The sequence below is a fragment of the Marmota marmota genome, unplaced genomic scaffold (genome assembly GCF_001458135.2).
Source record: "Marmota marmota marmota unplaced genomic scaffold, marMar, whole genome shotgun sequence".
NCBI lineage: Eukaryota > Metazoa > Chordata > Mammalia > Rodentia > Sciuridae > Marmota > Marmota marmota.
In genome coordinates this window covers 40,901,132-40,923,264 of record NW_026000005.1, presented here as the reverse complement: position 1 = coordinate 40,923,264, position 22,133 = coordinate 40,901,132, and the positions used below count along the sequence as shown (strand labels likewise).

Genomic DNA, 22,133 nt, shown 5'->3' with positions numbered 1-22,133 from the left:
GCAGCATTACTGTTTTGTCACTTTTTTGTTCATTATGTTTTTAGCAATTAGCTGAGCTACATTTTTATATTAACATTTAAAATTTTTTCCTAATTAGTTATACATGATAGCAGGATGCATTTTGTTTTGTTGTACACAAATGAAACACAACTTTTCATTCCTCTGGTTGTACATAATGTAGAGTTGTACCGTTTGTACAATCATACATGTATCTAGCTAGGGTATCCATCTCATTCCACCATCTTTCTTACCCCGTACCCTTCCCCCTGCCCTTTGCCTAATCCAAAGTGTCTCCATTCTTCCCATGTCCCCTCCCCCCATTATTGATCAGCATCTGTTTACCATACCATTCAGCCTTTGTTTTTTTGGCATTGACTTACTTCGCTTAGTATGATATTCTCCATCTCCATCCATTTACCTACAAATGCCATAATTTTATACTTGGTCTATACCTAAAGGACTTAAAATCAGCATACTATAGTGACACAGTCACATCAATGTTTATAGAAGTTCAATTCACAATAGCTAAACTGTGGAATCAATGTAGATGCCCTTTATTAAATGAATGGATAAAGAAACTGTGGTATATATACATGGTGGAATATTACTCGGCATTAAAAGAGAATAAAATTATGGCATTTGCAGGTAAATGGAAGGAGTTGAGCTACATGTTTTTTTTTATATCCACATATATAATTTTTTAGTTCTATCTATAGATAGCTATGACCCATCCTTTTACATTGAAGAATTGAAGGGAAATACAGTTTTTGCATGATATTACATAGGGCTGGTGTGTGTGTGTGTGTGTGTGTGTGTGTTATTTTAGTTGTAGTTGGGCACTTATTTATTTATTTTTATGTGGTAATGAGGATCAAACCCAGTGTCTCGCATGCGATTTACTGCTCAGCCCCAACCCCTGAGCCACAACCCCAATCCTGAGCTGGTGTTTTTGTTTTTAATACTTTTTAGTTGTCACTGGACCTTAATTTTATTTACATATGCAGTGCTAAGAATTGAACCCAGTGCCTCACACATGGTAGGCAAGGACTCTACCACTGAACCATAATCCTAGCTCCTGAGGTGTTTTTTTAAAATGGAGTTTGTTGTTACTTTGATTTCAAGGAGAGAATAGTGAATATTTTGACAAATGTTTTTGGTAAAATAGAGCAGTACAAATGACCAAAAGGCAAATGAGGGGAAGTTACAGAGAGGATACTTCTTGAGGATGAAAAGAGCTTATTTTTGGCTTTGGAAATAAGTTCCCCAAATTGAATCAGGACAGAAAATGTGCTAGTCCTCTGGTTCACTTTTGGTAGTGCAATTTTTTTTCTATCTCTAGAAGAATGTCTCCTTTGAGGAAACTTAGGTTCAAAGGAATTCAGTGAAATTCTCAAGACCACAGAGCAAAATATAGGATGTGATATGACCTTTGTACCTTTCCATGAACAAATCGTGTCTTGTTTAGTAAGTATGAAAATATTGCAGTTTTCATAGAAATGTTTCCCTCCCATAACTTTTGTCTTAAAAAAATAAATAAATAACAGAGGAAGCATCTAAGTTAATACTAGAAGAAAAACGTTCTGCAACCCTTTAGATTTAAGGTAAGGACTCATAAAATTTTGTCAGTCTCAAGGCTGTTGTTATAAGGCTTCTCATCACAGAGTTCAGCATTCAGAAGTATTTTTCAGGATTTGAGTTAGGGTAAAGGAATGTATTAGTAAATAGAGCACATCTGATCCCTGCACTTGTGAAACAGATAGTAAATGTTTAGTTATAAAATATAATGAAAATAGGAGACAATAATAGAGAAAGGAATGATGGGAAGTAACTACATAGGTCAAGAACCTCGCATTTGAGAGGTGTTGATGCTTATACTGGGTCTTAGGAATGAGAGGTTGCTAATAAAAGGGTTGAAGGGCCATTTCAGACAGAGGGAATGGCTATACAACATATTTCTCTGTAAAGGATCAGATGGATACTCACTATTTTTTTTTTTTTTTTTAACTTTGTATTGTACCTCCTCAGCTCTGCTGCCACAGCATAGAAGCAGTAGTAACCCGTACGTAAATGAACATGGCAGGATTCCAGTAAAACCTTATTTTACAAAGGCAGCAAGCCATCCTTTGCCAATTCCTGGAATAGAGACATTGACATAAAGCCTGTTGTGAATGGAAAATTCAGTTGGTAATGGGGAGGAATGGGACAAAGTAAGATTGGAGAAAGAACCAGAAGCCATTGAGCCCAACTTTCAAAGTCATGACAGAGGGTTCTGTACTTAGTTGTATGTATATTCGGAAGCCACTCAATGATTTGAAGCATGACAATGACAAACTGCGGTATAGGTTTAAAATATGACTTTGTCTGCTGTGTGGAAAATAAATTAGAGGGCTTAAGTGTTGAGGGGACTGGAAAGAAGTAATCCAGTAATGGGTGGTAATAATGATTTATACTGGTTTAGTGACATTGGTAATTGAGAAGAGTTTTCATATTCAAGATTCATTTCATATGTACAAAGAATGTTGCCTGCTGACTGATTATAGGGAATAAAAGAAAAATTAAGGTCATTTCTAGGTTTTTGGCTTTTGAAAGATAATTGAGGTGATTCTATTTTCTGATGTAGATTTTTTTAAATTTTTTTTTTATTGGTTGTTCAAAACATTACAAAGCTCTTGACATATCATATTTCATACATTTGATTCAAGTGGATTATGAACTCCCATTTTTACCCCGTATACAGATTGCAGAATCACATCGGTTACACATCCACGTTTTCACATATTGCCATACTAGTGACTGTTATATTCTGCTACCTTTCCTATCCTCTACTATCCCCCCTCCCCTCCCCTCCCATCTTCTCTCTCTACCCCATCTACTGTAATTCATTTCTCTCCCATTTTTTTTCCCTTTCCCCTCACATCTCCTTATATGTAATTTTGTGTAACAATGAGGGTCTCCTTCCATTTCCATGCAGTTTCCCTTCTCTCTCCCTTTCCCTCCCACCTCTCGTCCCTGTTTAATGTTAATCTTTTTCTCATGCTCTTCCTCCCTGCTCTGTTTTTAGTTGCTCTCCTTATATCAAAGAAGACATTTGGCATTTGTTTTTTAGGGATTGGCTAGCTTCGCTTAGCATAATCTGCTCTAATGCCATCCATTTCCCTGCAAATTCCATGATTTTGTCATTTTTTAGTGCTGAGTAATACTCCATTGTGTATAAATGCCACATTTTTTTAATCCATTCATCTATTGAAGGGCATCTAAGTTGGTTCCACAGTCTAGCTATTGTGAATTGTGCTGCTATGAACATCGATGTGGCAGTATCCCTGTAGTATGCTCTTTTAAGGTCTTCAGGGAATAGTCCGAGAAGGGCAATAGCTGGGTCAAATGGTGGTTCCATTCCCAGCTTTCCCAGGAATCTCCATACTGCTTTCCAAATTGGCCGCACCAATTTGCAGTCCCACCAGCAATGTACAAGTGTACCCTTTTCCCCACATCCTCACCAGCACTTGTTGTTTGACTTCATGATGTAGATTTTAAGTAGGAAATGGTATGGTGCGCCATTTGAACGGTTAATTTCTAGATACCTCTGAAATTGAATATGATATATAAATCTAGTTGTCTGAAAAATTTGGACTAGAAATGTAATTTGGGGGATATGAGCATAGGTAGATTATATTTAAAGTACTAGAAGTAGATGAAATCACAGAGAGAAGGGGGTCTAATATCAAACCCTGAGAAATTTAAACATTTAGTGTTCCTGACAGATTCAAGATTGTATTGGAAACTAAAAATTACCAGAGAGTTGGTAGTACTTTAAGAATTAGCTCTAACCTTAATTATCAAATAATTTGGACATTTATTTAGCCAGAATTTTGGTTTTTCATAGCTGGTGTGCTTGTGTGTGTGTGTGTGCGCGCGCGCACGCGCACGCATGCTCATATATATCTTTTGAATGTTAAAAGACAGTTTTCTTATACGCAGGGTAAAGGTAGAGCCATCTCTCTTCATTCTTCTTTCATAAGATTCTTACTTGGGGGATGTGAGCATAGGTAGACAGACAAGTGTCTGCAGTCATCTTACAGTAATCAAAGCTTTGTCTTGTCTTCTCCCTCATGTTAGACACTCCATATTTAAAAGTAAGCAAAAGATGACACTTCAGTGGGAAAAGTACTAGTAGAAAATAAGAACTGAACTTTAAGGGTAATTCTTCCACTATCAGTCTTGAACAAATTACTAGGCCTTTCTGGATTTTTCAGATTATTAATCAATAAAAATTAGATTTTTTTTAAAAAAGAATTTTAACATTATATAGTAATAATATGATACATTTGGGTTATTTAGACTTAATAATGTTCTAGTGTTTTGAACTTTACCATTAATGTGACATAATATGTGTTTAGAATAAAACCATTTCAATTTTACATTGTTTTAAGTCAGAGGAGAAACTTTTAATGTAGCAAGAGCTTTATTAACTCAATTTGCTAATGTCTCAGAGGTTTCTTACATTTTCCTTACACTTAATTTCTCATTCAAATTCATATTCTTAGTAATGATTGAATAGCATGGTAGTCTTATAAATGAGCCTTGTACTTGGAAATTTTGTTTTCCTCTTAGAAAAATAACTGAACAAAAGATGTTAACTTTTAAAATCTAGAAACAACTCAGTGTTACTTAGAAGATGGTTTATTTCAGTGGTTTACAAAGTCATCTATATATTCTGTTATGCAAGTAATATTTTATTTTTAGAAGGTGGCAGAATAAGAGGAGCTTTATCCTGCTCACTTTCTATTCATTCAGAATGCTTCCTGTTGAGGATATTTCATGCCAGGCACTGGACAGGCATTTGCAGTATATTGAAGATCACTATCTTTGTGGAACTTTAGTTTTTTAACTTACCTCCCCAGATCTGTGCTTTGTAATCCTGATGTAAGTGTTTGGTTTACAGATAGAGAAATTGAAACTTTTGAAGGAGATATAGCATAGTTTCAATTTTTAAGTGACTTTCTTTCTTTCTTTTTTTTAAACTGGAAAAACTTTATTTATATAACTACACCTTTCTGTTTATTTTGTGTATGTAGGGTGTCATTTGCTGCAAATGAAGTCTCTATGTAAACTACTTTTTCAGTATACTGTTTTTCTGTTTATTCTTTGGATGGGGAAGGAGAAGAGCCAGTGTTTTAAATTTTATATTTATTTGTAGGTAAATTAAGACCTTTATGTGAGGGTACTATAAAGGCTGAATATATTAGTTGCCTATGAGATTGAAGTTGATAAGGTAAGTTCTGTACTAGGTACTTAAGCAGATTTGACTTTTATATTAAAGTTTTTTGAGTGCTTTTTCCCTTTTTCCTAGGCAAATGTGGTGAATGTAGAGAGGTATTTTAATGGCTTGTATGCATAAAATAAAAGTAAATGGTAGCTGTAAATTAAGAATATTAAGGGAAGCAGTTAAGAATAAGACTTTTGTTAGCAAAGACAGATTCTGTTCAGAGGCCCATAGGTACCAAGTTTCTCCTGTGTTTCAGCCACCCCAGAATAAGTAAGGCATGATACCTGCCAGCAGGAAACTCATAGCTTTAGGGAGATAATCAGATTTGAAAGGACATTATTTTTGCCTGAGCATTTCAGGGTGAGGTACAAAGAAGAGGTCACTCTCAAGACCTTTAATGGATTTTTAAAGATTCATCATGTGAACAAAGGCAAGATAGAGTGTTAATAGGGAAAATTGCATGAGAAAAAAGGCTATGTTAGTATGTTTTCAGTGAGGTGGATCCGGTGCAGTTGGGACATAAAGGATCTTCAGGTACCTGGGTAGGAAACGGAAATGGTAAAGTGAGTTGGATTAGATTTTGAAAAGTTTTCTGTGGGTGGTCTTATTCTGTTGGTGGGGGAAGCCATTGCTTTTAATCTATAAAAAGAGGCTGACTGTGATGGAGAAAATGGAGTAAAATATTTAATATAAGTGCCATTTTCAGTGTTTAATTGATGATTTAATTCTGCTATTTTGTCTTGTGCTTTTTTCCTAACTTAAAGTAATTGGAAGATAGTGGGAATGTATTATGTTGAATATTGCAGTTGCTTCGTATGATGATAGGAGTCAGAAAGCAGAGAAAGAAAGGCTGAATATGGGGTGATTGTCCTAAATGTGAAAAGGATAATCCCAAAAGTAGAGACTTGGGATAAGATAAGGAAAAGGAATTATTAGAAAGTCAGGAAGATAGTAACCATGAGATATGAGAGACTAGGAAGATGATGACTTCTACTTTGGAAGGATTGGAGAGAGATGATGTTGCCAGGAGAGCCAGGGTTTCAAATGTTTACAGATATTGAATACTAGCTGTTAAGTAAGTTGTTAAGTAGATTGCAAGCTCTATGAGGGCAGTTATCTTCTCTTACTTGTTTTTATATTTTTTTGATGATATTCTTTTCATATTATTAAATATGTGAAGGAATGAGCTAGGGCCTTTCATTCATCTTTGTGTCTCTTGTTGCTTGTTTGTGGTTTGCATTCATTTTTCTTCTAGATTGAGTCTCTAGCATCTGGGGCAATAAAAATGGAAACCATCATAGTATATAGCCACAGATTGCTGAGATCTATTTTTGTCTTTTGTATTTTATCTTCTTCCTGTACCTGCCTAAGTTATTTATTAAATCTAACCATCATTTTAAACATAGTGTGATTTGGCTGTATACATCTGTTTGTTTGAAATCAGTATATTAGTTTATTGGAAATCAGATTGTGATTTTGTGAAATGATGTTTTTTTTTTTTTATCTTAACCATTGGAAATGGATAATTCATAGTGGAATCTTTCTCTGGTGTAAAATACCTTTTGTTCTAGGTTCATTCCTTTCCACCTAGTAAATAAAAAGCTACATTTTTTGTGTGTGTGATGATTATTTTGTACTCAGAGAAATCCTCATTTTCTAAGGTATGTTATTTTTAAAAGTATAAAAGAATATTATGTTTAAGAAAACTTCTACCACTGAGCAACATCACCAGCCCTTTCTTTTTATTTTTTAGTTTGTGACTGGTACTTGCTGAGTTGCAGAGGGTGATCTCAAACTTGAAATCCTCCTGCCTCAGCCTCCCAGAAGTAACTGGTATTACAGGTGTGTGCCACCACACCCTGGGAAGAATGCATTTTTAAAAATGATATCAAAATTAGTTGATTCCTCCTTGTCCTCATATGTAGTGAATTATGAAAATGTGTTATCCTAACACCATTTTTGTGCCTCTGTTTTCAATCTCATGCTATTTTTGAGGTCATATGAATGCTAATACTAGGATCCCCCTATTCCCGGTAAAGGAGATAAAGTGGTTAAATGCCTCTTGTATCCTCCATAGTGCCTAGCACCTTGCTTTGCTTGTTGGAAGCAATTAAATTGGACACTTAGAGCAAACAGTGAAAGTGGGGAATATTTGTTTTTGAAATTCAAAATAGTGTACTTTTGGTAAAAGTCCTTAAAAATTATATTGCTGTGTACATCTGTGAAATTACTTAAATAAAAAAAAACTTCTGACAGCAGTTAGGAAAAAAATATTTTTCCTTGTAGTAGCTCTTACTGTTTTATTATGGATACTAGTATGATTTCTTTGATTACCACCCTTATTCTTTTTTTTTTTATTTTTTTAGTTGGACACAATATCTTTATTTAATTTATTCATTTTTATGTGGTGCTGAGGATTGAACCCAGGGCTTCACACATGCTAGGCGACTGCTCTACTTCTGAGCCACAACCTCAGTCCCCACCCTATTCTTAAAGCTAGTGAAAAATAATGGGAATAATATTGTTAATCTAGCAAATACCAGTAAAATTTATATCATTCATGAGTCTCGCCATTAGTAAATACTTGGAAAGTTTAAAAATATTAACAAAACACAGGAAGAAACTTGCTTTGTAATACAGAAATCTAAAAGTAGTAATGTAGTATGAGAGCGACAGTATTTACCACATTTATATTGAATATACAAATAATTGAAAGTTGGCTACGTTAAGAACTTTCAGAGTATGAAGTAGAAGTGTTCCTTCCAGTCATGTATAAATTTCTGTTCTTTAACATTTTACAAGCATTCATTATCCTGTGTTGCCATTATTCACAATTTATGAATATTGATATAGAAACATATATGCTATCTTCTATAAGTAGCAAAACATTACAACACTATTTTCAACTTTTTAAATCAAGAATTCTTAGAGAGAGGGGAAGGGCTGTGGACCTGTTTTCAAACTGTGTCAGATTGGAAGAGATGGCCTCTATACTCCATGACTTGACTCCCATTAAGATTCACTTCTATAGTAAGTCATTTTAATTGTTAGGTTGGTGTCATACCACCCTGGAGTGATAAAGTGAATAACTTTTTGAGATCTTTTAGAATTATTTAATAGCATTCCTTGAAAAAATAAGATTTGCATAGCTAGCAGAACTTGTGAAGGTGACAAAATTATGTACCACATAATTAACACAGGACTCAAATGTAAATGTAAGTAGAAACAAATACTCTTTTGAAAGATCATGGTAAATGTTGCATATTTGGGGCTGGGGTTATAGCCCAATGGTGGAGTACTTGCCTAGCACATGTGAGGCACTGGGTTTGATCCTTAGCACCACATAAAAATAAGTAAAATATAAAGGTATCAAGTCAGTCTGTAACTAAATTTTTCTTCTTAAAAAGATGGCATATTTGTGTTTTAAATTGACTTCATATGTGAAACAGGCAACATGTTTTAGAAGACAGGTCCAGAAAGGTACTTAACAGGCATCCAGTGTCTCTCAGTTATTTTAAAACGGCAGAAACCCCCCTTTTAAATTTCCTATTACAAAACCAATATAAGTCATTTAATCAGGAGAAACAGCCTTCCCTGTGGTCTGTTAAAAGAGGCATCTCAGTGGAACGTGATGTGAAATGAACATCATTGATCTAATCAAACACAATCATATTACAGGTAAAAATTACTACAGATAGATAGGTTTAAGTGACTTTGTCTTGGTTAGTAATTGCCCTGGTTGCAGTTTTCTGCAGATACTGATATTGATTATTCTAGCTTTTAGGTGAATGTTAAAACATTGTATGTTTCTAGAAGGACACATCTCTTGGAATTATGGTAACTCTTTATACTTTTTTTCTTTATGACTTTTTTTTTTTTTTTTTTTTTTTTAATGCTGGGGATGAAACACAGGGCCTTGGGTATGCTAACCAAGCATTCTACCACTAAGTATCTCCCAACCCCTGTTGTACTTTCTAATGATGTTCTTTGTATAATGAGCACGTGTTTTATGTTATTAATGCCCCATTTTATGTTTTTAATACATGGTTTATATTTTTCAGTGCAACATTATGATAAGTATGAAGTACTGTATTTTAGTGCCTGATGATGGATCTATATTTTCACTAACTATTGTCTTCAGTTTTGAGTCTTTTTAAGGAGAAATTCCTCAGTTTTCAGTATTCCACATCATCATTGGTTTTATGACTCTTCTAGTTTTAGTAAACTTTAGAATAAAAGTCTTTATAATTCATTTTAGGTAATTAGTTTTCATCTTACCTCAACATTTTATTAGAATTCACTGAGATTTTGCTCTAGGCACTGAAACTTAAAGTGTTAAAATGTTTCTATTAATGGTTAAAGTTGTTTTGGAAGGTAGGATGTATGGTGCATGTTATTATGTCCTTCAGCTTTGCAACTATCCTAAGGCTGCAGGTGCAGGGTCAGCTTCAGTCTATGGATACACTTGGATGTGAAAACTCAAGTGGGAACCTATAGTTCCAGGTCATGCTCATGCCTGCTGTCCTCCCTCTACTTTCATCCTTCTTGCTAACCCTCATTCTCTTCCCTTTACCAGTAGTTTGTTTTGAGGATGTGGGTCTTATAGCTTGGGCTTTAATGTATCAGTGGACAAGATTTTATTATGCCATAAAAAATAAAAATTTTCTTTTGATTTAATAATTTCACTTTAATGTTTGCTAAGCACCTAATTTTGAAAATGCAAGAAAAGCTATATTCACAGAAGTGAAGAATGTAGTATGCAAATTTGAACTGTTGCAGAGTAGTTCATAGAGTTGATACTCTTAAATTACTTAATTCTGTCATTGACATTCAAGTTTCTTTTATGAACAAATCATGTGGCATTGTAGTTTAATGATTATGATAATAACAAAGCAGGGCCCAACTTGAGAATCATAATTACTGAAAGTTTTAAAAAAATTAATCCTTTATTTTCATGAATAGTTCTTTTGAGTTTTAGCTTGTGTATTGATTCATGTAACTACAATGACACTGAATATGGATCATTTCCTTCATCTCACTTCCCTGTGATATCTTTCCATTGTTCCTGGCAGCTTCTGCTCTATTCTTTGTCATAAAAGTTTTGTGTTTTCCAGAACATCATATAAGTAGAATCATAGTTTTTAAACCGTTAGAGACTGGCTTCTTTCATTCAGCGTAATTACCTTGAGATTAAGTTGTATCACTAGTTTGTTTCTTTTTATGGCTGAATGACATTCTGTTGTATGAACGTACCACAGTTTTCTTATCATTTTTTATATATGTAGCTTTTTGTGATTGTGGATAGATCTGATATAAATATTTGTTTACATGTTTTTGTGTGAATATAAGTTGTTTCTACAGAGTAAATACATAGAAGTAGAATGTTGGGTCATAGGTTAAGTGTATATATTTAATATCATAAGAACTGTCAAACTTTTCTCATAAGACTGTACCAATTTGTGCTTACATCAGCAACACAGGATGGTTTTTTTTTTTTTTTTTTTGCATCAAATCATTGCCAACACTTCATGTTGTTTAGCTTACTTTATTGTAGCCTTTCTAATGGGTGTATAGTAGTGTCTCATCATGTTTTTAATTTGCATTTTCCTGATGGCTAATGTTTTTGAACCATCTGTTCATGTACAAAATTGCCTTTTTCTATATCCTCTTTGGTGAAGTGTCTGTTCAAATCTTTACCCATTTTTAATTGTTTCCTTTTTTTTACTGAGTTTTAAGACTTAAAAAAAAAAAAAAACTCTGAATACAAGTGAGTTGATTTTTCACCCAGTCTGTAGCTTCTCTTTTTAAGTATACACATTGTCTGTTGAACAAAAGATTGTAGTTTTGCTGAAGTCCAGTTTATCCCATCTGTAGCTTTACTTTTTCTGTGTTGACAGTGTCTGTAGACCAAAAGTTTTTGATTTTTGATAGTCTATGTCACCAGTTTATTTTACAAATCATGCTTTTCTAGTCAGGTTGGCAGTTGCTTAAAATTTTTAGATGATTTGTTTTTTTCACTATAACATAACCGTTGTCTTTGAATTGTTATGGTGCTTTGAAAATATGATACAACTAGGTATTATTCTCCTAAAGCAAATTTTAGTGGATGAATGTTATCAATGGCTTAAAAATAATCAGGAATCAGCATTACATAGTATAGTAGTTAATGATGTGTACTGTGAAGAGAAATGAAGTGTAGGATAAAGAAGTATATAGGGGTTATTTGAAAAAGAGCATCCAGGGATGAGACCATCCTGAGAGATAGCCATGCAAATTGAGGCAGAAAAAAATGTCAAACCACACAGTTGCTATTTGTAGTTTATGTTTATTGATTGTTTACTGAATGCTAGAACTGTGCTGAATACATTACTAGCATCAATTAAATCCATATAACAAACCTACAAAAAGGATACTATTTCACATATAAGGAAACCAAGGTCCAGGGATTAAATAATTTATCCAAAATTACACAACTTGTCAGAGCTAAAATTAGAAGTCAGATGGTTTGATTCCAAAATCAGTACGCTTAGCTATTATTCAGAGGTGGGGGACGAGAAAGTATAGTAGGAAATTTAGTTGGAACCAGCTCTAGGGCCTTGTATTGTAGTTCATGATAAGAATTTAGGATTTTATTCTGACCATGTAAGCCTTTGTGAATTGAGAAATTCCCAGAGGTTGCTTTATGATTCTGGAAGTCAAGAGAGAAAGTGGGAGTCTACATACACACTTGATAATCATCTCTGTATAGGTGATAGTATAAAATATTTCTACTGGCCTATAACATATTTCTTTGGTTTAAAATTAAGAATTATATTCCATTATTAACAAATATATGTGCATGTTTATGAGAATCTGTATGTGTGTACATAAACAAACTGATGAACTATTCTGTTAATAGGTGCGAGAAGATGTACTAAATTCATTGAATAACAACTTTCTTCAAACACTAAATCAAGCTTGGAATGATCATCAAACAGCTATGGTGATGATTAGAGACATACTAATGTATATGGTAAGGACAGCTTTTTTGTTATTCTTTAAGAAAACATTTCAGAACAGTGATTTTGTTAAATTTTAGTTTGAATGGTGCATCTCAGTGTAGAAGGTGTTTTTTGTTGTTGTTGTTTGTTTCTTAATTAGTATTTCTTTTGTAAGGACCAACCTTAGCCTATGTGAGTGAAAAATCTTAAATTTTCACATAGTTACTGAATTGTTAAAATGGAAAACTGAAGGAGAATGACTTAAACTTTTTTTCATAATATTTAGCACTTGTGAAAAACAAAACAAAAAATATAACATCTCTTAAGAAAGGTTAAATGATGAATATTCTTCTATAAGTTTTTAAAACTCAAGTATATGTCTTCAGTGACACAAATGTCATATTAATGTAAATATTTTTCAGAATAAATCTAGATTCTTTTAGTTTAATTATTATATTACTGCAGAATTAATAAGTCCAATAACTTTTCTGATTATTCAGTGTTTATATTTGGAATTTGAACACAATGACGTTCTTCTAAGGTTTTACTCTCTTTTTATTTTCAGTTTCTTTTTTAATTTTGATTTTTAGTTGCAGTGTAGAAATAAGTGCTTGCTCTAGTTTCTTTTACTTAATAAAATAAAGCAATGTTTTGGAAAGAATTTCTAATGAGAATCAGTAGCTGTGACATTTTTTGGTCTGCTGAGTGAATTCACTCAAGCCATTTACCAGTGGTTTAGTAAGGGCTTAGTGGCAAGGGGTCAGTGAGAGGCCACTGTATTTTTCAGGAATGTAATAAAAGGTATAACAAATTACTTATCTTTTCTGAGGATTTCTTTGCTTGTCAAGTTATGGTTTCACTTTGTTATCATTTCGAGGATAAATGAGATAGCATGTGAAAACATACTGACTGGCATATAAATGTGAAATAAATAAGTTGACTTGCTGCTGTTTTCATCTTGAAATTTTTGATTTGGTAAGTCTTTAAATTCCATACCAACCATCAAACACTAAGATAAAAAAACTATTTGTGATTTCATGGTCTATTGCTCTATTGATATTGATGAAGAATTTTAAGATTTTTATTATATATATTCATGGTTTTGAAAATCTCTTTTCAGTTCCTTTTTGTGCAGTGAAACCTCAAAACCTTAAGTCCTGGTTCTACCTCTTTTTGACCATGGTTAAACAATTCATTAGCTTTCTCATTTATAAAATGAAAAAAAAAAAATTGTGCCAATTGGGGATAGGGTAATGATGGGTCTTAAATAAGCCATTCGTGTAAAGCACTTAAAAGGATTGGCCTATGGTAACAAGCTCAATACAAATTAACTAATGGCAATATTTTTTGTTCCATCATTTTTAATCAAACCATTGTGGTAATTCCATAGCACTGGATAAACCTAGTGACTTGCCTATGTTTCTTCTGGAATATAGGCCAGTGCTACTGTTGGTCCATTGTACAGACCTGCAGTGAACCCTCCACACTGCCCAGCAGTTTCACATTTTCTCTGCTTACCTTGCTATACCAATTATTTTTCTGCAAACCTCTAGCTCCCCTCAATGATCTTGCCTTCGGCCTCTAAGAGAAAACAGAGTTCTTTGTTTATTTCATGATACTAAATCTACAACTTTACATGTATTTTCTCCCCTCTTGTGTTTCTCTTTTTCTTCCTGTGTTAGTACAGGATGTTTTCTCCTTTCCTGTCAAAGGTCAGTTGTTTACCTGTTTTTGTGTCATTTGGAATCTTTTAAGTATTGGGGGATTCTGCCTTTTTTATTGGATCTTATTCGTCAGCATTGGACATAATTAAGCCATTCATACCCTCAGAATAAAATTCCGCTTAATTTTCAGATGAACTGCCATCTCCCAAGGACATTCATCTATCATTCACAGCTTAATGTTTCATGACAAATGTTGACACTTGGCTATCTTTCTTTTTTCGTCTTTCATTCACTTTGTATATCTTCCAGTTAAGCATCTACCTCAAATATTCTATTCAGTTTTGCCCTTACTAGGATCACCATGAAATCTGTACATCTCTGAATGCAAATATCACTGCTAATCTTCATTCTTGATTTTTTTCCCCCAATAGCATTTGACAAAGTTGACCATATTTTTCTTCTCCATGTGGGATTCTTGATTATTGTGACAAAACACTCGGAATGCTTCTTACCTTCTGCCTATTTCTTCTTAGCCTCTTCTCCTGGTCTTTCTCTGCTTCTTCTTCTTCATCCATTCCTTAAGCAGCTGGATTCTTTTTTTTTTTTTTTTAGTTGTAAGTGGACACGATACCTTTACTTTTTTATATGTGGTGCTAAGGATCGAATCCAGGCCCTCACACATGCTAGGTGAGCACGTTACCACTGAGCCTCAGCCCCAGCCTCTAAACAGCTGGATTCTTCAGACTTAATCCTAGATTTTCTTCTTACAGTGCACAGTCTTCACCTCATTCGCTACCGTAGATCCTTGTGCCTCTGCAGATGATTCCCAAATTATTTTTATAGTCTCACTTTCTGAGATTCAGATTCATAAATTCATCTATCTAGTTGATAATTCCCTTCATTGTTTTCTAGGTTACTTTGGACTTGGCATGTCCAAATCATAATTACTATCATTTCAATTGTTCATTACTGAACCCAGGAATTATTTTCTTATCAGTTACTTCAGCCTCTATATCTATATCATCTCTTGCTAGGATCTACAATTTTTCCTTGGTTTCATAAGTCTATTAGCTAAGACCAATTTACCTTCATTTCTGTCTTGTTGGAGTTTTCAGTATAAATAGTCTTAACATTCATTAGACTCTATAGTTTTCCATATTTATCTCAGTTATTTTTATTAAGATTTTTTTTCTTGGCAGATGGACATGGCACACTTATTTATTTATTTGTTTATTTTATGTGATGCCAAGGATAGAACTCAGTGCCTCACACATGCCAGGCAAGCACTCTACCACTGAGCCACAACCCCAGCACCCCAGTTATTATTTTAAAGCACAAATGTGATCACGTAACTACCCTGCTTAAATCCTTGTTTGCCCTGCTTAAATCTTATTTCTCATCTTGGAATCCTCACACATGTCATTTGTTTTAAAATGTTCCTAAAATGTTTTCCTTTCTTCATCTCACTTGCTCGCTTTTGTCCTATAAATCTTAAATTTCTTGTCAGCTTTCACTGACCACAGACTCCTCACTGACTGCACTAGCTTTCATTGTGCCTGGTACTATTCCTTTTCAGCATTTGTAACAATTGTTAAAGTTGTTCCCTCTTCCCCTTTATCACTACTCTTGCAGTTTGGGGCCATTAAGTAAAATAAGGATTACTTGAACACAAGCACTGTAGTAATGTGATCTCTTGATCTCATAACCGAGACAACTACTAATGACGGGATTGGGTGGGATTAACACAGCATTGAAATGCTGGACAAAGGGTTGATTCACATCAGGCATGTCAGAGTGGGGGACTGTACAAGACTTCATCTTGCTACTTAGAACAGTATATAATTTTAAACTTATGAATTGTTTATTTCTGACATTTTCTGTTATTTTTGGACCATAATTGTAGCACAGCTCCTTGTAGGAACTATCTTGTGTGAATTGATACAGGTGTTATATATTTATTGTGTGTTCTTTTTTAATAGACCATACTTTTTCAGAATGCTTGTTTAAACTTAACTATTTTAGATTCAGAAAGAAAAAATTGATAATCTTCACATGTTACTTTTGAACCATAATTGTAGCACAGCTCCTTGTAGGAACTATCTTGTGTGAATTGATACAGGTGTTATATATTGTGTGTGTGTGTGTGTGTGTTTTTTTAGTAAACCATACTTTTTCAGAATGGTTGTGTAAACATGCTATTTTAGATTCAGAAAGAAAAAAAATGATATCTTCACACTCCATAAGATAAAATTTAAAACATTTCATATCCTCAGTTCTCTTATTTTGCCTTTTTAATGTATATTGTTTTGATCTTAATTATGATATATCCAAAAGTCAATGTTTCAACCAAAGGAAAAATTTATATACATTGGAATTAACTAAGGTGTACAAAATGATTTTTGAAAAATGTGTGCTCTTCTGTAACCAGTACCTCAGTCAAGATAAGTAACATGACTTTTCGTTTCCCAAAAATCAAAAAATATTTTTCTGTTGGTGTTTGCATTATTTTCTTTGAAGATTTTTACCTCATACTAAACATCTCAGGTCATGTTTCCTAGCCAAGTATTTCAAGTTATACCCACGTAGAACCCATATCATTTTCTTCTGTGAATCCCCTGCTCTGCCTTTTGGAATTTTAGATCTCAAGCTGAGAGGAGAAGAAGGTGAAGTTTTACTATCTATCTCCCTGTTACCCACTCAGCTGACTTTTTTACTCTTACCAAGGAGGTGTATCTAAAATGTCATACATGAACCTCAGTGTATGTATCATATACCAATGGATATATTAACTCTGGGAATTAAATGGAAGCAGGCATGGGTCAGAATTTATCCCATGTGACTTTGTTATTTGGCAAGCTCATTATTTTCAGAAAGAAAAATATACACGTCTCTGGATGGAACATGTGACCTAGTTTCTGCCACTCTACCCTTCCTAATGTTTGAGACTTGAACCACTTGTTTAGACCCTGAAGGCGTTAAGTTTGTAATTTCTGCTTTACTTAATTTAAAGGAAAAAAATCATTGATTTCTTAAAGAAATGATTACATGTTCAGCTTTTAAGATAGTTTGGGTTTAGTTATTAAAAGTTTCATTGTCAGTTTTAATTTTTCAAAATACTAATGATTAGGAAAAGATTTTTGAGTATTTTGTAGAGACAGGGTCATAATAACATTAGTTATTGATATAATTTGTATTTATTTATTTTGCCCTTAAATTGTGAAAATGAATACAATATTAAAGGAAAATTAAGTTTATGGATAGTACTCTGTAGGCCAACTTGAGCAACTAGAATTAATGCCAAAGGAGAAGAAATATGATTTTTTATCTTGGCATATAGGGTTAATAAAAGACTTAATATAATAGAGACATTTTCTACATAAAATTTTCTTGTGAATTTCAAAGGTTTTTTTTTTGTGTGCTTTTACTTGACTTTATATTTCCAGTGTTTTTACAAACAACAAAAGTAGGAGTGGTACTGCCCGTCATCCTTAAAGAAAATTTAGAGGGGATAAATTCACAGGGAAGAGAGTAACATAGGAAAGGAGGGCCACTTCTTATTTGGCCTGTTTGGAAGTTACCAAGGATGGCTAAAGAAGTAAAGAGGAGATAAGCGGAGGAACTCTCTACTGATCCTTAGCCTGCTTATAAAGAAGAAGATGAGAGTGTTAGTTTAGAGAGACAGAGCATGTGAGTTGTTGGGAGACTGCAGAAGGTAGTAAGTTGAATAATGTCCTCCACCACTAATATGTCCATGACTAATCTCTGGAACCTGGGAGTGATAATCTTATATATCAAAAGAAATTTTGCAGGCATATTTCAGGATCTTGAGATGAGATTATTCATAACCATTCTCTTAGGCCTGATGTAATCATAGTGGTCCTCACAAGAGGGATGCAGGAGGAATCAATAGTTGAAGGTAAAGGTAGTATCATGAGTGGAGAGATAACCTCTTTGAAGATGGGCAATGGGTCTCTAGCCAGGGAATACAACAAATGGCCACTAGAAACTGAAAAAGGCATGGAAGTAGATTTCCCCTTTGGATTCTCCTGAAAGAACCATCCCTGCCAGCACCTTGCTTTAGCCTACTGATCTGATTTCAGTTTTCTGAACTCTAGGATTTTAAGAGAGTAATAAGCAAATACATTTGTGATAAATTTTTATAGCAGCAGTAGGAATTTAATAAAAGAACAGAGTTTGGAAGACCTGCTGTCCAGGGTCAACTACATGTAAATAAATGGATTATCTGTAGTTGTGAGGGTATAATCAGGTGTGTTTGGCACATATTTTGTAGAGTGGACCCAATCAGTAGTCTGTACTTTTTTTAGGAGTATGTAGCAGCCTCAGAAGAATGCTCAAAATAAGGAAAACCAGTTGATAGATTTTTCCATATTGGGGTTGGGGGAGAATTCTAAGATAGCATAGTCGAAATGGTGATCATGAATTCATGATGTTTAAGGAGGCAAGTGAATCATAAGGTTCCAGGAAATAGAAATATTAGATCCATTGAGGGTGAGAACATTCATTTAAATGTAACTAAGTAGCAGGAGTGGGAAGAAAAAAGATGATCTTCTGTGCCAGAGTTATTTGATATCTTCTGGGGGTAAGATTCAGGGTTTGCTTACTACATGAATGACTGAAAGGAGTCTTGATAAGATGGGGGATGAAAATTTAGGAGTGAGTGAGATTGCTTGTTAGTATGAATGTTGTAATTACGAAAGATAGTACATAGCAAGGACCTGAACTGTAGGCTGTTGTTGAAGCTACCAAGGAGGAATAAGGTCAAAACATAGGATGAGAACGTGGAAATGATGAAACTGTGGGTCTGTATTTTCTCCTGTAGATTTTGGTGCTTTTAGCTCCCCAAAAAAAACCTTTTTTCATAATATTCAGATTGCACATTTTGGAGAAGTTTGATAATAGCTATAGAGACTTTCCTGGCACCTTTTTTGCATTCAAAATGACATCTTAGAAGAAAGCAGTATCCACTAAATTTTTTTGGACTACTAAGCTTCAAGCATGTTGAGCATTTTTGCCAACTTGCCTTTTGCAGGAAGGATCTGTTTTAACACAGGCTTTTCTTATAAATGCTCTAATTTTTCTGTGACTGATGATATCCAAGACCATAGCATTTTTTTATAGTTAAGTCAAAAACTTCGATTTTGATTACTTGCCTTTATGTGAAATAAAACCAGGACAATGTTTCCTTTTGGTTTTATTTTGGTTTTGTTATGCATAGTTATTTTATTCTTTTTCCCATTTGTTAATTGTTACTGGATATTTTTTAGCTCCTGTATGAAATAAATTAATGGAACCATAAACACCACATTCCCTGTGGTCTGTGAACTAGTTTCTTGCGTGTGCAGTGATAGTCGAACAGTTCATAATGTTAAGTTTAGGGAGACAAGTGTTCGGTGTTTACACTGTCCAGCATGAAGTAGACCCTCTTACATAGTCAGAAATAGAGCGCACATGTCTTGATGGAATAAATGGAATGATACTTTTGTACATAAAGTGGATTGCTACCAATATATATGGGAAATTTGGAGTAGTGATAAAAATCTTTAATAATGAATTAAGAGACTCATGGCTTTAGTTCCTATTTTGTCATTAATTTGCTGAAGTCATTTAACCTCCCTGGTTAAGATTCTTGCTTTCCTTAGCAATAAAGCAAATTCATTGGTTAAGAACTCAAGTTGTTATCTTTTTGAGAGTCATAGATGTCTTGATGAGTGGTCAGAATATGTTGACTCTAGTAGGTATTTTTACATCTACATATCACCCAACCATACTTTGATTTTCAGTTTCAAGAGGATTTGGGGGTATTTAAGGATTTGTTGATTAGATCTTTAGCGCCCTTTCAGCTTTAAAGCTTTTTGTTTGTTTTGGTTTTTTGGTACTAGGGGTTGAATCTAGGGCGCTTAACCACTGAGCCACATCTTCAGCTCTTTTTATTTTTTTTATTTTGAGACGGGTTTTTCTAAGTTGCTTAGGCTGGCTTTGAACTGTGATCCTCCTGCCTCAGCCTCTTGAGTTGCTGTGAATTCAGGCATGTGCCACCATGTCTAGCGGCTCTAAAGCTTTAAACCATTTTAACATTGAAAGTGAATAGCTAGATGTGATTTCACAGTTTCTTTGAGAACTCTTCAAATGGGTTGATACATCCTTGATTGACTATGAGTCTATGCAGAACTATTATAATAGCAGGTAACACTTAACTCCTTATTGTGTGCGAGACACTACTTTAAGCACTTTTAGTGTATGAATTTATTTAGCCCTTACAATATCAGTTTTGTTATTATCTTTAAGCAGTAGTGTGGGAAAGTGATAAAATTAAAATTATTATTGTGCTTCTTTGAAAAGTTACAATTCTGAGTCTGCAGCAGCAGGTATCTCTATCACAAAGCTGTATCACTGCATTGTTTTAAACACCTGATTTTCAAGTTGGTCATGGTAATTTCTATTTTGTAGATGAAGAAATTTAGATTAGAAAAATAACAACTAAGGTTAGAGCAATTAACTAACTTGCCAAAGATCATACAGTTACTGTTTAACCAGAGTGGGATTGAATCCAGTCTTAAATTTTTAATTCAAAGCCTGTGGTCTTCACCACTTTGTTGTACCACCTCAGTGCAGAAGAATTAAATTAATTGACTCTGTTTGATAGAATTTATGATAAACCCAGAGTTAACATTCACCTTAATGGCATAAGTAAATAAGTTTATTCAGCAAGCATTTACTGAGTATGTATTGTATATCAAACACTGTTCTAAATGACTATGATTCCATTTTCTAAATTCTTCTTTCATTGGCAATTTGATAATGTAGAAATTCTTTTGGGAAGATAAACCTGATTTCCCATATTTAACTTGAAAATAATGACTTTATCTATGATCCTATTTCAAGCTCTTAAAGCATATAGAAAGTCCTTAGTTTTTTCCTCACTTTTGATTTTGAACCTGATACTGTAATTCTCATTGAAGAAGTGACTTTTTTAGAATAATTGTCATTAGAAGTTATTAGCTCCATTGTTGGAATACTTAGAAACTCGCCAGAAACCTTAAATACTACTTGATAATCCTCTAATGCTATGCCAATTTGAAAATCCTTTTAATAGTTTTGGAAAACTCTTTTGCTGTATAACATAGAAATGCACACATAGTTTACCCATTTTTAAAAAATCGGATGTATCTGTTTTTGTAATTTCTTTGAGTTTCTTTATTCCAGATAAAGTTTTTTTGTTAAATACACGAATTGCAAGAAAATTGTCTTTCATTCTGGCTTTTTTCTCTTTTTTAATGGTATCTTTAATGAAAAGTTTTTAATTGAAGTTAAATTTTGTAGCCTATAGTTGTTGGATAGAGTATTGTCAGTTTGATCAGATATATTAACCAGGTTGGCATGTTGTTCACATGATCCATATCATTACTAAATCTTTTTGTCTGTTTATCCTGTCAGCTATTGAGAAGTATTAAAATGTTCTTATTGCAATGTGGACTTACCTGTTTCTGCTTTTAATTTGTGTATTTTGAGGTTGTATTAAAATGAGTATATGGGCTGGGGATATAGCTCAGTTGGTAGAGTACTTGCCTTACATGCACAATCCCCAGCACTCCACACACACTCATATACAAAAGTATAAGCTTAGTATTTTTTTTAATCTTCCTGTTGAATTTGACTCTTCTATTTTTATGGAATATCCCTCTTGATCTCTAGCAGTACTTCTTGCCATAAAGTCTATTGCTTGATATTACTATATTAGCTTTCCTTGGTTGATATTTTGCATAGCAAATTTTTTCCCATCCTTTCAGTTCAAACTTTCTGTATTTCATTTGAGGTGTGTCATATGTGTAACATAGTAATATGCTTTTTTTTTAAAGAGAGAATTTTTTTAGTTTTCGGTGGACACAGCATCTTTATTTTATTTTTATGTGGTGCTGAGGATGGAACCCAGAGCCCCCCACATGCCAGGCAAGCGCACTACCCCTTGAGCCACATCCCTAGCCCAGTAATATGCTTTTAAACCCCATCTGACAATCTTTGTTTTTTTTTAAAATTGAATCATTTATTTTGTTTATATTTAATGTAATTATTGATACATTTGGGTTTAAATTGAGTATCCTATTTTTCCGTTCTTTATTGCCTTTTCCACTTCTTTTGCCTTTGTTTTCCCATCCCCCTCTCATTGGCTAACCATTTATATATTATTATTTTAGTGGTTACTTT

At 33.8% G+C, this 22,133-nt stretch overlaps 1 protein-coding gene across 3 annotated transcripts in view; it reads left to right on the top strand.

Annotated features, from left to right (window-relative positions):
* The window catches only part of Cul3 (cullin 3), a 64,044-nt gene that overhangs the window by 4,902 nt on the left and 37,009 nt on the right, over nt 1–22,133 (top strand). For all 3 annotated transcript variants that reach the window (XM_015481462.2, XM_048808612.1, XM_048808613.1), the window contains one exon: nt 12,165–12,278. In XM_015481462.2, the coding sequence (XP_015336948.1) occupies nt 12,165–12,278 (114 nt within the window). The remainder of the gene's footprint in view (nt 1–12,164; nt 12,279–22,133) is intronic.